The 13,406-nt window shown below is 36.5% G+C and overlaps 1 protein-coding gene across 3 annotated transcripts in view; it reads right to left on the bottom strand.

Annotated features, from left to right (window-relative positions):
- The window catches only part of GLRB (glycine receptor beta), a 96,194-nt gene that overhangs the window by 14,875 nt on the left and 67,913 nt on the right, over positions 1-13,406 (bottom strand). For all 3 annotated transcript variants that reach the window (XM_004040556.5, XM_055384213.2, XM_019026063.4), the window contains exons 8-9: positions 13,237-13,389; positions 4,187-4,479 (exon numbers count right to left, since the gene is read on the bottom strand). In XM_004040556.5, the coding sequence (XP_004040604.1) occupies positions 4,187-4,479; positions 13,237-13,389 (446 nt within the window). The remainder of the gene's footprint in view (positions 1-4,186; positions 4,480-13,236; positions 13,390-13,406) is intronic.

Genomic DNA, 13,406 nt, shown 5'->3' with positions numbered 1-13,406 from the left:
AAGAGGCTCCTCCTCTTCCATGCTGAGGTGATGTCACAGTGGGCCCTGGAGGGTCAGGACTTCCACCAACACCAATTGGTTAGGAAGGCAACCCCTGCTGCTGTGTTGGTAGAGACAACATGGGGAACTGGTGACCCCCAATCCCGCCCAGCAGTATCAAGGAGCTCTACCCTGACGAAGTGGGAAACCTGGACTTGTACATCCACTTGGAAGTAATGAAGCAGCACTCATCCTTCCCCTGACAGAACAGAGCCAGAGAAAGCAAGTTAAAACAGAAGGCTTAAACACGATTCGGAGTCTCATAATGTAATATCAAAATGTCCAAGTTTTAATACAAAATCACTCATCATACAAAAAACTGGGAAAGATCTCAAACTGTATAACAAAAGATTTCAAACTGTGCAACAACAATCTGAGAATTCTGAGAAATCTGAGAAAGATATTACAACATTCATGATAAAAATTATTCAGTGACCAATTATGAACATGATTGGAACAAATGAAAAAAATACACACATACCAAATGGAAACTGTAAAACTCATAGATTAGATCAACAGGAAAATGTAAAGGGCAGAGGAAAAAAATCAGTGTACTGGGAGATTACAGAAGACATTGTCCAAGAAGTCCCAGCCAGGGCAACCAGGTAAGAGAAAGAAAGAAAGGGCGTCCGAATTAGAAAAGAGGAAGTCAGATTATTGCTGTTCAACAATGATGTGACTGTGTACCTAGAAAGCCCTAGAGACTCCTCCAAAAGACTCCTAGATTTGATAAACGAATTCAGTAAAGTCTACAAAATCAATGTACAAAGTTACAAAATCAATGTACACAAATCAGTAGTACTGCTATACACCAACAATGACCAAGTTGAGAATCAAATTAAGAACTCAATTTCTCTTAGAAAGTAGCAAAAAAATTAGAATACCCTTACACAAACAAATGGAAACACATCCCATACTCATGGATTGGAATAATCAATATCATGAAAATGACCATACTGCCCAAAGCAATCTATAGATTCAATGTAATTTCTATCAAAATGCCAACACCATTTTTCACAGAATTAGAGAAAACAATCCTAAAACTCATACGGAACTAAAAAAGAGCCTGAATAGCCAAAGCAATCATAAGCAAAAATAATAAATGTCCAAGTTTCACATTTTATACAAGGGACTTGAGCATTAGCAGACCTTGGTATCTGATAAGAGTCCTAAAACCAGTCTCCTACAGTACCCAGGGACAATTCTATCACAAATCTAGCATTTGTGTTATCGGAGTCTTGAAAAGAGAAGAGTGAGGGCAAGGCAGGAAAAGTGCACAAAGAAATAATTAATAGCTGAAAACTCCAAATTTGACAAGAAACATACACCTACATTTTCAACAAGCTGAGAAAAATCCCAAACAAGATCAACTCAAAGAAATCCACACAGAGACATGTCATAATTAAACTTCTGATCACTACTCGACCAAAAGACCAAACAACTTTTTGAAAGCATCTAGAGATAAGTGACACTTTACCTACAGGGGAAAAGCAATTAGAACAATTAGTTTTCATCAGAAGCCATGGAGGCCAGAAGGAAGTGAACACAATACTTTTTAGGCACTAAAAGAAATGCATATAGAATTGTAACCTTACAATCCTACATCTAGAGAAAATATCTTTCAACAATGAAGGAGAAATCAAGACATTCTCAGATAAAGGGAAAGTGAAAAAAATGTGTCACCTGCAGACCTATCCAAAAATGGGTAAAGGAAATTCCCGAAAAGGCGCGGTGGCTCATGCCTGTATTCCCAGCACTTTTGGGAGGCTGAAGCAGGTGGATCACTTGAGGCCAGGAATTTGAGGCCAGGAATTTGAGACCAGTCTGGCCAACATGAGGAAACCCTGTCTCTACTAAAAATATAAAACTTAGCCAAGTGTGGTGTGGCACACACCTGTGGTCCCAACTAATTGGGAGGCTTAGGTGGGAGGATTGCTTGAATCCAGGAGGTGGAGGTTGCATGAGCTGAGATCATGCCACTGCACCCCAGCCTGGGTGACAGAGTGAGACTCTGCCTCAAAAACAAAAAACAAGGAAATTCTCTAAACAGAAAATAATAAAAGAGATATAACCTTGGAACATATGAAGATGAAAGAAAAACATAGCAAAAATATACAATAACATTTTCTTCTCCTTGAGTTTTCTAAATTATATTTGATGGTGATGCAAAAACTATAATGTGGCTCTAAATGTATGTGAAGTATTTAAGACAATTATAAACATCAGCTTAAGGGATGAAAGAGAGGTAACTTTTTAAACATCACAAAAACTAGCAAAATGATCACACTAATAGATCGTGATGTTATGCATGCATAACTTATCCAGACCAACCACTAAAGAAGTTAAACAAAGAGATACACTTAAAAACAACATAGAAAGCTCAAAATGAAATTCTAAAAAAATGTTCAAGGAACCCACATTAAAAAAGGAAAAAGAGGGCCAAGTGCAGTGGCTCATGCCTGTAATCTCAGCACTTTGGGAGGCCAAGGTGAGCGGATCACCTGAGGTCAGGAGTTCAAGACCAACCTGACCAACATGGAGAAACCCCATCTCTACTGAAAATACAAAATTAGCCAGACATGGTGGCGGGCGCCTGTAATCCCAGCTACTCGGGAGGCTGAGGCAGGAGAATCATTTGAACCTGAGAGGCAGATGTTGCAGTGAGCCGAGATCACGCCATTGCACTCCAGCCTGGGCAACAAGAGTGAAACTCCATCTCAAAAAAAAAAAAAAAAGGAAAAAGAAGATAGAGAAACAAAAAACCAAAATAAACAAAACAAAGAAAAATAAAACGTAGAGTAAAGCCTTACTATATCAATAATTACGTTAAATGGAAGTGATCTAAATATACCAATTCAAACATAAGAGAATGGCAGAGCAGTTTAAATACCAAACACCAACTATATGTTGTCTACAAGAAACTCACTTCAAATATAATGATATAGAAATAATGGATGTAGAAGTATGAAAAAGATATATTGAGGACATCTTTAAGGCCAAGATAGTGCTGGATTAATGCAAATTTTATCCTTATTCTTCATGAAAGGCATAAAAGAGTTCTAAGGCCTCAATAAGCCTCCCTGAAGGTTTCAGTTAAGTATTTGCAGAGGGTCTTGGCTTTAGGCTCAGAAAATGAGTATAAATGACTTAAACAGTTTTTTAAAGGCCACAGGCAGCACCATACAAGCATGGTTCCTTTGCTTCTGCATCTAAGAACCACATGCGGTATACTAGTCTAGCATTCTAGGTAAGGGGACTAGTGGTGATTAACAAACTGATAGAGCAATTGTGGGACCAGAGGAAAAGCACGGAAGGTAAGATTTTCAAGGTTGTAGGATGGAATGGACCTATTGGTCTTTTGTGGAATTTACTGCTCTTAGCTCAGTGGAAATGGTCTTCTGGTTGACTGGTCCACCCATCCAGAGGGCATCAGTGAGGGGCACATTGGGGTAAATGGACAGCTAACCTCAATACTTTACACAGGCTGGCACGTTGAGATTTACCATTGCCCACTATTCTTAAACCCATAATTAATTGACAAGGCAGGGTTATGGGGTAAAATCTTAAATATTCCTTCTGCCACTCACTGCTGGGAGGGACAGATTCCTAACTGCAGGCATTGTTTCCCTGAGCCAGACATCCAATAAACAAGTAGCCTGCCTGACATGCTCCATGTGAAGCTCTCTAATGTAATGGGGAATGGTGGGTGATTTAATCACGAGCATGGGCTTCTCCAAGCCTTTTTATGTAAGGCAGATGATCAGTGATGCCCCACAGTCCTTGGGCCTTTCATTAAGATACATCGAATGAGAAACAATAGGAAGGTCTGTGCTCCATCCAGCAAGGTCTCCATATTCAGTGGTGACCATCAAAGCAGAGTTGAATCCTTAAACTCAGTGCAAAGTCCTCAAAAAATTTAATAAGGCATTACGTTTTTCCTTAAGTGGTATTTGACCTAAACGTTCTGAATATTTTCTAAAAAGCACCTTTCCCAAAAATTGTGTTGTGCTCAGTTTGTTTTTATCTGTGAGAGAAAAATAAGCAAATGCCAATTCCATCAAAACTTGTCACATACACAAAGGTGTCTCTCTCTTGACACTATGAAGAGGTTGGGGGAAATGATTTCATGGGATAATTTTATCCTTACCTGCAAAGTGCTAATATGAACGGGAGTCCCTGTTCCATTCACAGTATTCTTTTTAGCCGCATTTCCACCTTTTCCATCTGCTTGCTCAGCCTTAGCAATTCTGGCTTTTTCGGCTTCAACCCTTTTGGGGTTGTTCAGCATCACCTGGACAACTGCATACTCCACCAGGGAAGCAAACCCAAAGAGAAGGCAAGCAATAAGCCAAACATCAAGAGCCTTCACATAGGAAACTTTGGGAAGCTCAGCGGCGAGGGTTGTGCACTCAGAGGCCAAGCTGAGGACTGAGAAGATACCTACAGAAACAGAAAGAGGAATGAAAGTTGCTTTTTATCCCTATGAGATGTTCTGCGGTCATTACTCTTTGACTAAATCCGTCTCCAGTAACTTCCAATGACCCACGAACAATTTGTCAGGTCCCCTTAAAGCTCAAAGACTAGAAGAAATAATAGGTACATGCCTTTTCTGTAAGGACTATTGACTATGGTTGAGGATTCTGTAAATACTTAGGATTTTAAAAAATAAATAGAAATTTAAACCAGGGTATAAAAATATAATTTGGACCTGTTTTCAATATTAAAGATGGCTAAAACTATTGTATAGTATCTCTGAGGAAGCCACAGAGCTCTTATTAGACAGATTATGTATGTTATTTTTCAGCTTTGTTTGAGAAAGATTTCAGTTATAGAGCTGAGTTTTGTCCCCATGAGCAACTAAATCAGAGCAAGAACAGAACATATAAAGCAATGTTTTGATAAGGTTCATAATAAAAAAAACTAATAGAAAAGACACAGCAGGAAATATTCCTGTTTAGGGAGAACATATGATTCCAGATTTCCAAAGAAAGGTATGAAGGTCTGCTCCATGTAATGGTAACCCTTCAATGAAAGCTAACACATTATATACTAATTTAAGTAAAGTAATTGTCAGACTCCAAAGAAGAACTGCAATAATTTATTGCTCTCTTTCTCTTCCCAATTGCCACTCTCCCTCCCATTCCTCTCTCTTTTTCCTTTCCTTCGTATTTTCAAGAGAGAAGATGATGAAATATATTTTATAGTTATAACCTATTGGCATGGGCTACCAGGAACATGCTGAGTCAGAAAAGGAACCTCATTCAGTGTCAAGGGAGACTCACTTTACTTGAAATAGAAAACAGATCTGACTTGGCTCTGTGAGTCCATCTCACATACTGGGTTGAGTATAATTTTTTCTTCTTAGATTTGGCCAGTTATGAGAATTAATGTATATATATCACCATAATAATTAAATGTCTACTTGGCTCTCTTTTCCCTTCCTATGAAATTATAAACACTATATTAGTATTAATAATCAGTTAAACATTGAAAAATATATCAATTGCATCATTTCAGAAGCTTCTGAAAAGTGTTTTTTGCATTCAAGAACCTAAGATACTCTCTATTAGAAAGAAACACGTTAAGCAAATATAACTTTGCAGATGAAAACAATATTCAATATATAACAACTTGATAAGCTCCTAGTTTACTTTTACTATAATTATCCTTGGCCCTAAGGAAAACTAAAAACTAATTAATAGAACTATATTTTAAAAGTTAATGTAGGTCTTACATTAACTGTCTCTCAGACCACAGTGCAATCAAACTGTGGTCAAAAGTGGAAAGTAACATAAAAATCCAAGACCTTATCAATTACTGCCCTAAACTACAGTTGATTATAGCCATGGGAATTAACTTGGCAAACTGTCATTCTAAGTTAATTTTTCTATTCTTTGCCAAATTTTGTGAGTCAAATTACAAATCAAAAACAAGCCTAACTTATTTCCTTGAGATAAACTATTTTGACACTATCCTCTCTGTTTCCATAGCATTTCATGCTGATTAATAACCTAGAAGATATTATATTTTAGTAAGCTTAGCTGTATACCTGAATATTTATCCTGATAGATTAGAAACTTTATGATGAAATAGAGAATAATTTCAGATTATAGAAGGCCTTCAGAGTTCTGTAGTGGATTTTTATACCATGTTTGGTAGAGAATATTCAGAAATTTGGAATTAAGGAAAGAGAAATTACATTATCAAAAGAATATTTAAGTAGCATTACTTTGGTGTGGATATACAAAATAGACTGAGAAAGAAAATTAGTAGTTGGGGAAACAAAGTATAAGGAAATGAAGGCCTAGGTTATGATAGGACAGATGTGAAAAAAATAGAGAAAACATTTGAAAAGAGTTACTGATTCAAGGAAGAAGGAAAAAATTGAGACAAAGTTATGAACAGGATGACTGGAAGAATTTCCGTAAAAAAGATGGGGAGGGGGCCTATAGAAAAGAAGATGACTTTGTCAGGAAAACATTGAAAGATTAGATAAAGGCCAAGGAACAAAGAACCGATGATCATGACACAGCACAGTGCACCTGGGAATCTAAAAGAACTTTTTGAAAAGATTAGCCAATATCATTCAGATAGATGTCTGAAAAGAGAGAGGACTTTGTGAGGTAAAGATGCTTTGGTGTCAGAAAAGGGGGACTGATTGAAGAAACAGATGAAAGGATTGTCTTTAAAAGGTGTGACAGAATATTTATAGATTTTGGAGGGAAAAGGGGAGTATTCATAATTCCACACATTCGGTTAGAAACAATGGTAGTGAATTCAAGACTTTTATCATATCAGATATAAGAAGGAAAGTTGAAGAAGTTAAGAAGAAGAAAGTGAACACACACTATGTGCCTTATCTTTGGAAAATCATATTATAATAGAAAACACCTATTAGCATTTTCTATCTAAAAATAAGAAATCTGAGCAAATAATGCTACTTTGTAAAAATACTTCAGCATTATCATAATATAGCCTTATCTAGCATATATCAAATAAGCTATATAAGGAGGTTGAAGTGAGCAAAATCTTCCATAAACAAGTCAGGGTTGAAGTTATTTAGCTCATCAACATGGAGACAGAATTGTATAATGATAAAATCATCTCAATTTTTCAAGATATATACAGTAACCTCTATGATTGTCTATGGAATGTCCACAGATTTCTTGTCCATCCAATCACAGAGGAAGAATCTGCAAAATAATTCCCTAACAGCATATATACTAGGAATGTATTGGTGAAAAGAGAAAAATTGAAAACTAGAAAAAGAAAAGAGAAGAAAAAATAAGGAAAGAAAAGAGAGGAAGAAAGAAAGGAAAAGAAAAGAAATGGAAGGCAGAGACAGTATGGCATTTGCTATTAATAACCAATGCCATCAATCAACAGAGCAGGTCAAGGAGCAATTGCAAGTGCACACATGCCAACTCCTGTCTCAACTCCAAATAATTTATCTCATACTGTGATAATCACCAAATTTGTACATTTGAAATTGTTGTTAATAAAATGAAAATTCATTTAAAAGTACTATTAATAAATTATATTAGCATATTATCATTTCATAATTTTTAGTTAAAGAATACTAAAAGGAAAGGGAACTTTGACCCAAATTATTAATCTTTTTGCATTTATAATTGAAAGTTATTTGTTAAAAAATGTATTCCCTTTAGCAGAAACTAAAGTATTTTGTGTAACAGAAAAAGATACAGTATAGTTTACTTAGTTAAGAGTATTACAAAACGTTACTTCAATAGTTCGGTGCATAGATCCTTCCATACTTGGAGAAATAGCTTAAGACAAAAGTCCTTACCTAAAATTCTCCAGGGAATCTTTGATGTTTGTTAACAATGGGGAAAGTTAATCACAAAAAGGTTGGGTGAAAAATAAAAGTAGAATACAAAACTAATTTTTTAAAAAAGCAAAAGGAATCTAGGGCAATTTAAAGTAATTACTTTATGCTCTATGTTGTCTGCTAACTTTTAGAACATAAAAACTACAGGCCATAACAAAAGAGACTGGTAAACTTATTTATTTAATCCTTTGGGAGAATGTAGGGGAAAAATAGTAGAGTAAGGAAAGATATGCAGAATCAAAACAGCTATATTAACTGGATATCCTGAAATTTAGTCTGAGTCAGTATTATTTCCTTTTCTTTTTAGATAAAATTATAATTTAGGGTCTAATAACAGACCTTCCAAATACCTGCAGCATAATTCCATAATTATAATTGGAGATCTTAACATCTCTCACCAATAACAATAACTACACAAAAGAGATAAAAGATTTCAACAGAGCTACTAACCAACTTGACGGTAATGATACTTACAGAACACAACAACAAACAATGACTAATACACACTGCACGTGCACATGGTGTTTACCAGGAGGCATATGCTAGAATGGGCTGTTTAAAAAAAATCTCAACACACATAAAAGAATTGAAATCCGTGAGTATATTCTCTGACAAAGATGGAATTAAGTTAGAAAGCAATCATATTCAGGTACCCGGAAAAACTCTACATTTCTAAAGAATCCATGGGCCAAAGAAGAAATCACAAGATAAGTTATGAAATATTTCAACTGAAAGATGAAAATACAATAAACCAAAATTTGTGCACTGAAGTTGAAGCAATGCTTACAGAGAAATTTACAACTGTAAATGTTCATGTTAGAAAAGAAGAAAGATCTAAAACCAATTGTCTGAGTCCTACTTTCAGCAATTACAAAGAGATCAAATTAAATGCAAAGTAAGTAGAAAGGAAATAATAAACATAGCTAAAAATCAATAAAAAGGAAAATAAACAAATAGAGAAAATTAATGAGATAAAAGCTGGTGCTTTGAAAATATCGATAAAATAAAAAATCCTTTAGCTTGAGTGATCAAGAAAATAAACAGAAAATTCACGATTTAATAATATCAGGAATGAAAGATGGAACATTACTACTATAGCCTAACATTAAAAGGAAAAGGGAGTACTACGAACACTTTTTGTTCTAGTAATTCACAACTCATCTAACATCTAGAAATCAATTGGTATAACTCACCAAATAAGAGGAGGTAGCCCACACAACTGTTTAAATATCTACCCATCTACCTCCCTTTGTGTCCATATACTCTGCCTTCTCTTCTGATACTATGGACCAGGGATCAGCAAACTATGACCTGTAGGCCAATCTGACCCATCTATTTTATAAATAAAGTTTTGTTAGAACACATCAATACTTGTTCAGTTATATATTGTCTACGGCTGCTTTACCATAGAACATGTAAGAGCAGAGTTTAATGGAGTGACAGAAACCATATGGCCCACAAACCTCAAATGAAGGTTCATTGACTTTGTTGAAGTCAACCCTGATTCTACTCTCTGGCCTTCTATAGGAGTTTGCTTACCTTTGGGGCAAATGCATTTTGCTCCTAGCAAAGGGCAATATCTCAATTTCCTGGATCTCATCCCCCTTCCTTTCTCAAGGTCACTGCTCCTGCACTTTTTCCATCTCTCAGTTTTTCCTTCACTACTGGTTGTCCTTCATCAAAAACAAACTAAACATACTATGAATTCATCTACCTTTAAAAAATGAAAAACACTTTCTTGACTTTTATTCTTACCCTAGCTATTTTCTTATTCTTTTTCTTTTTATAGTTAACAACCTCCAATGAGTTATGTATACTAAATATCTCCAATCCCCCCCTCATCTTCTTTCCTGAAGCCAGTCCAATCAGGCTTTCTTCTTCTCACTTCGAAGAAACTGTCCATGGACACCAATGACCTCCCCAGCTCCTTTAATCTAATGGTAACCTTTAGCTCTAAAAGTCATTGATCCATGAACAGTTGGTTGATCACTTTCTTGACCTAGAAATACTTTGTCCACTTGACTTTTAGGAAACTGCATCATACTGGTTGTTCCTCATTATCTTAGTCCCTCTTAGATTTCTCTGCTTACACTCACTCCCCTGTGATTCCAACCAGAGATTGAAAACCAACTATATTTTGACAAAGTTTAAATTCCTACTCCAGTTTTGAAATTTCCAATTAAACCCAGACTTGCATATCCAACTGCCTATCTGATATCTCCACCTAACTGACATTGGAACCTTAACCTGTCTAAAGCAAAGCTCCTGGCCTGCCCATCTTCTCAAAGCCACTGTATTTACTTGCACCTTTGCCCATCTCGGCTAAGGTCAATTTCATATTTCTAGTTTTTCATCCAAAATAATCTTGAAGTTAACCCTGATTCTACTTTCTTTAATCTCACATTCAACATACCTACAAATACCTTTTATCTCAACCTTCACTACCACCAATCATCTAATTTCTTTTTTGCTGGGGGAGGTGGGGGATGGAGTCTCACTCTGTTGCCCAGGCTGGAGTGCAGTAGCGCAATCTCAGCTCATTGCAACCTCTGAGACCCGGGTTCAAGCAATTTCTCAGTCCTCAGCCTCCCGAGTAACTGGGGTTACAGGTGTCCACCACCATGCCTGGCTAATTTTTTGCATTTTTGGTAGAGACGGGGTTTTACCATGTTGGCAAGGCTGGTCTCCAACTCCTGACCTCAGGTGATTTGCCCACCTTTGCCTCCCAAAATGCTGGGATTACAGGGGTGAGCCACTGCTCTCGGCCCCATCATCAAATATTTATCAGCACCTGCACTACTACTCACTAGACCAAATATTTACCTGAATTATTGCAATTGTCTCCTAACTGCTTTCCTTGCTTCTGCTCTTGCCCGAGGTCATTCTGTTCTCAACAAAGTAAGCAAAGAGATCTGGTTAAAATTTAAGTCAGATCATGTGTAAAAGCCTTTAGCAACTTTGTATTTCATGCTGAATAAAAACTAAAATCAGCCCAGTGCAGTGGCTCACGCCTGTAATCCCAGAACTTTGGGAGGTCGAGGCGGGCAGATCACGAGGTCAGCAGTTCGATATCAGCCTGGCTGACATGGTGAAACCCTGTCTCTACTAAAAATACAAAAATTAGCTGGGCGTGGTGGTGGGTGCCTGTAATCCCAGCTACTTGGGAGGCTGAGGCAGGAGAATCACTTGAACCTGGGAGGTGGAGGCTGCAGTGAGCCAAGATCATGCCATTGTACTCCAGCCTGGGCAACAGAGCAAGACTCCATCAAAAAAAAAAGAAAAAGCTCAAAATCATCAGGATTTTTTATCAGATGCTACATAGTCCACCCCTCATCACTGTTATCTTTCTGACCTCCTTTCCCACTACTCTCCCTTTGACTTGTTCTGCTCCAGCCACAGTGACCTCCTTGTTCCCCCAATGTCCAAGCATGCTCCTGCCTCAGGAATGCAGCCCAGATGATCACTGTCTGGCCCACTCTGTCCTAGAAATGACTCATTTCTTCACCTCCTTCTTGTCTCTATCCAGTATCACCCTCTCACTGAGGCCTTTCTAACAAGCAGTTTGCTACCTCCAAACTTGCTATCTTACATCACTATCTTACATATAATATATTCTATTTATTTGGTGCCTGTTTCTTCCCAATAACATATATACTCATTGAAGCTAAGAAGTGTTTTAATGCATTTTATTAACTATTTATTAGCTATTTATTTTGTTAACAACATCCCCATCTTTTTTAATAGTACCTAACACATAACACAAAACAAATATTTGCTGAAGGAATCAAAATATGTAGAACTGCTTTGCAAACTGTAAAGCAATATAAAAATGTAGCTCATTATTAACTCCTGAATGTGTAATATAGGCTTTCACTCATTTTCTTAATACTCCCTGGAGCTTCTTGGGTATTTTTATCATCCCTATTGATATTTCAGCAGAGTTATTTTTAAAGAAGTTAAATCTGTTGTCCAACTTGTCACAGCTAGTAAATCCAGAACTGGCTTTCAAACCCAAGTTAACTCTAGAGACTGACTTTCAGCCATTGAACTTTCAGCCTGGATATTAAGTCACAGCTCAGGAACCTGGTATCAGAAGTCCTGCAATGAATGGAGATGAAAAATTCTTAAAGGATATGTCAGAAATTGAGATGTCTCCAAAGTAGTCTTGGAAGCCTGATATTTATATCACTGCATGAACATAAGAAACTTCTAATAAATAACAACAACAAAAATTATTTGAGAGAAATATATATTTTTGACAAGTCTAAGAATTTAAATTCAGGTTTCTTTGGTTATTTTCCCAGTAAATATAATACATGTAATAATACATAGTTTTTATCCATGATGAAATTTCTCACATTTTTGGTTATAGATTTGGTCTGTGTGATTTCAATTAGATGTAAAAAAACCAAATTTCTTCTTCAGATGACATTGCCATTTTCATGGCTTCTTTCCTAGTTTCCTACTCTTTAAAATCTGTATTTCATTTAATTCCTCCAATAAGTCAGGAGAGAGATTTGCACAAGGCCTTTTCGATGGAAGAAAATTTAAATGTAGCAACTACATACTCACTGAGGAGGTCAGACATTTCACAGTCTTACCTGTGTGAGTTCCATGTGATATTCAGAAAACACACAGACACACAGTAATACAAAATTTTGAAACACTCCAACCAACCAAAATTTGTTGATGCAATGTACATATTTTGAAGTTTATTCAATTTATCCATAGGAAGGGCGCTTGCTTATTTCCTTAAGCAAAGGCTTTTTAGCCATTATACAGACACGATTTTCAAAAGACTGGCTGGTGGTATTTCTATGTCACAAAGCATTAAAAATAAACTGGAGAGCAATGGCCCTCAACGGACAGCCAACCAGCCCTGATATAGCACACAATAACCAATGGTTGGGAAAATGATGGCTACATGATTTTTCATAATTTTTAAAAAGTAAATTATATTACTATTTCCTAAGAGTATGTGATAATACATACTATTTTTCAGAAAGACTTCCTTTGAAATAGTTATTCATTTTTAAGTTTGGCACTACTGAAGGTTTTAGACATAGTTATCTGTGAAAATCACTTATAAATAATTATTTCATGACAGAAAAATAGATTAACTGCTTATAATACTCCAAGGACATGAAAAGAGAAACTTAGCTTAATTATAGAGTGCATAAACATTGAGAAAATCTAGTTCAATATCAAGTTTTGAAGAAAGTCTTTAAACACCGAAATTGGTGGCTAACAATTCTAAAACTCATTGTTTCAAAGTAGTTGATTATATGGTAAGTTAGATAAAGATATAATCTGTTCCTGATGTGACAAAAAAGCATGGAACACCTTACCCAGGGGCACTCTGGCAGCACTCGCGTCCGGGTTGATCCAGAAGGAAAGCCAGGAGAGAACAACAATGAGCAGGGTTGGGGCGTAGACCCCCATCATGTAAAAGCCGACCTGCCTCCTCAGGGTGAAGATGACTTCCACACATGTGTAGTAGCCTTTCAGAAGCAAACAC

Source organism: Gorilla gorilla, chromosome 3, assembly GCF_029281585.2.
Source record: "Gorilla gorilla gorilla isolate KB3781 chromosome 3, NHGRI_mGorGor1-v2.1_pri, whole genome shotgun sequence".
Classification (NCBI taxonomy): Eukaryota; Metazoa; Chordata; class Mammalia; order Primates; family Hominidae; genus Gorilla; species Gorilla gorilla.
Note: the sequence above shows the minus strand (reverse complement) of the source record. Positions and strands in the feature narration are given on the sequence as shown.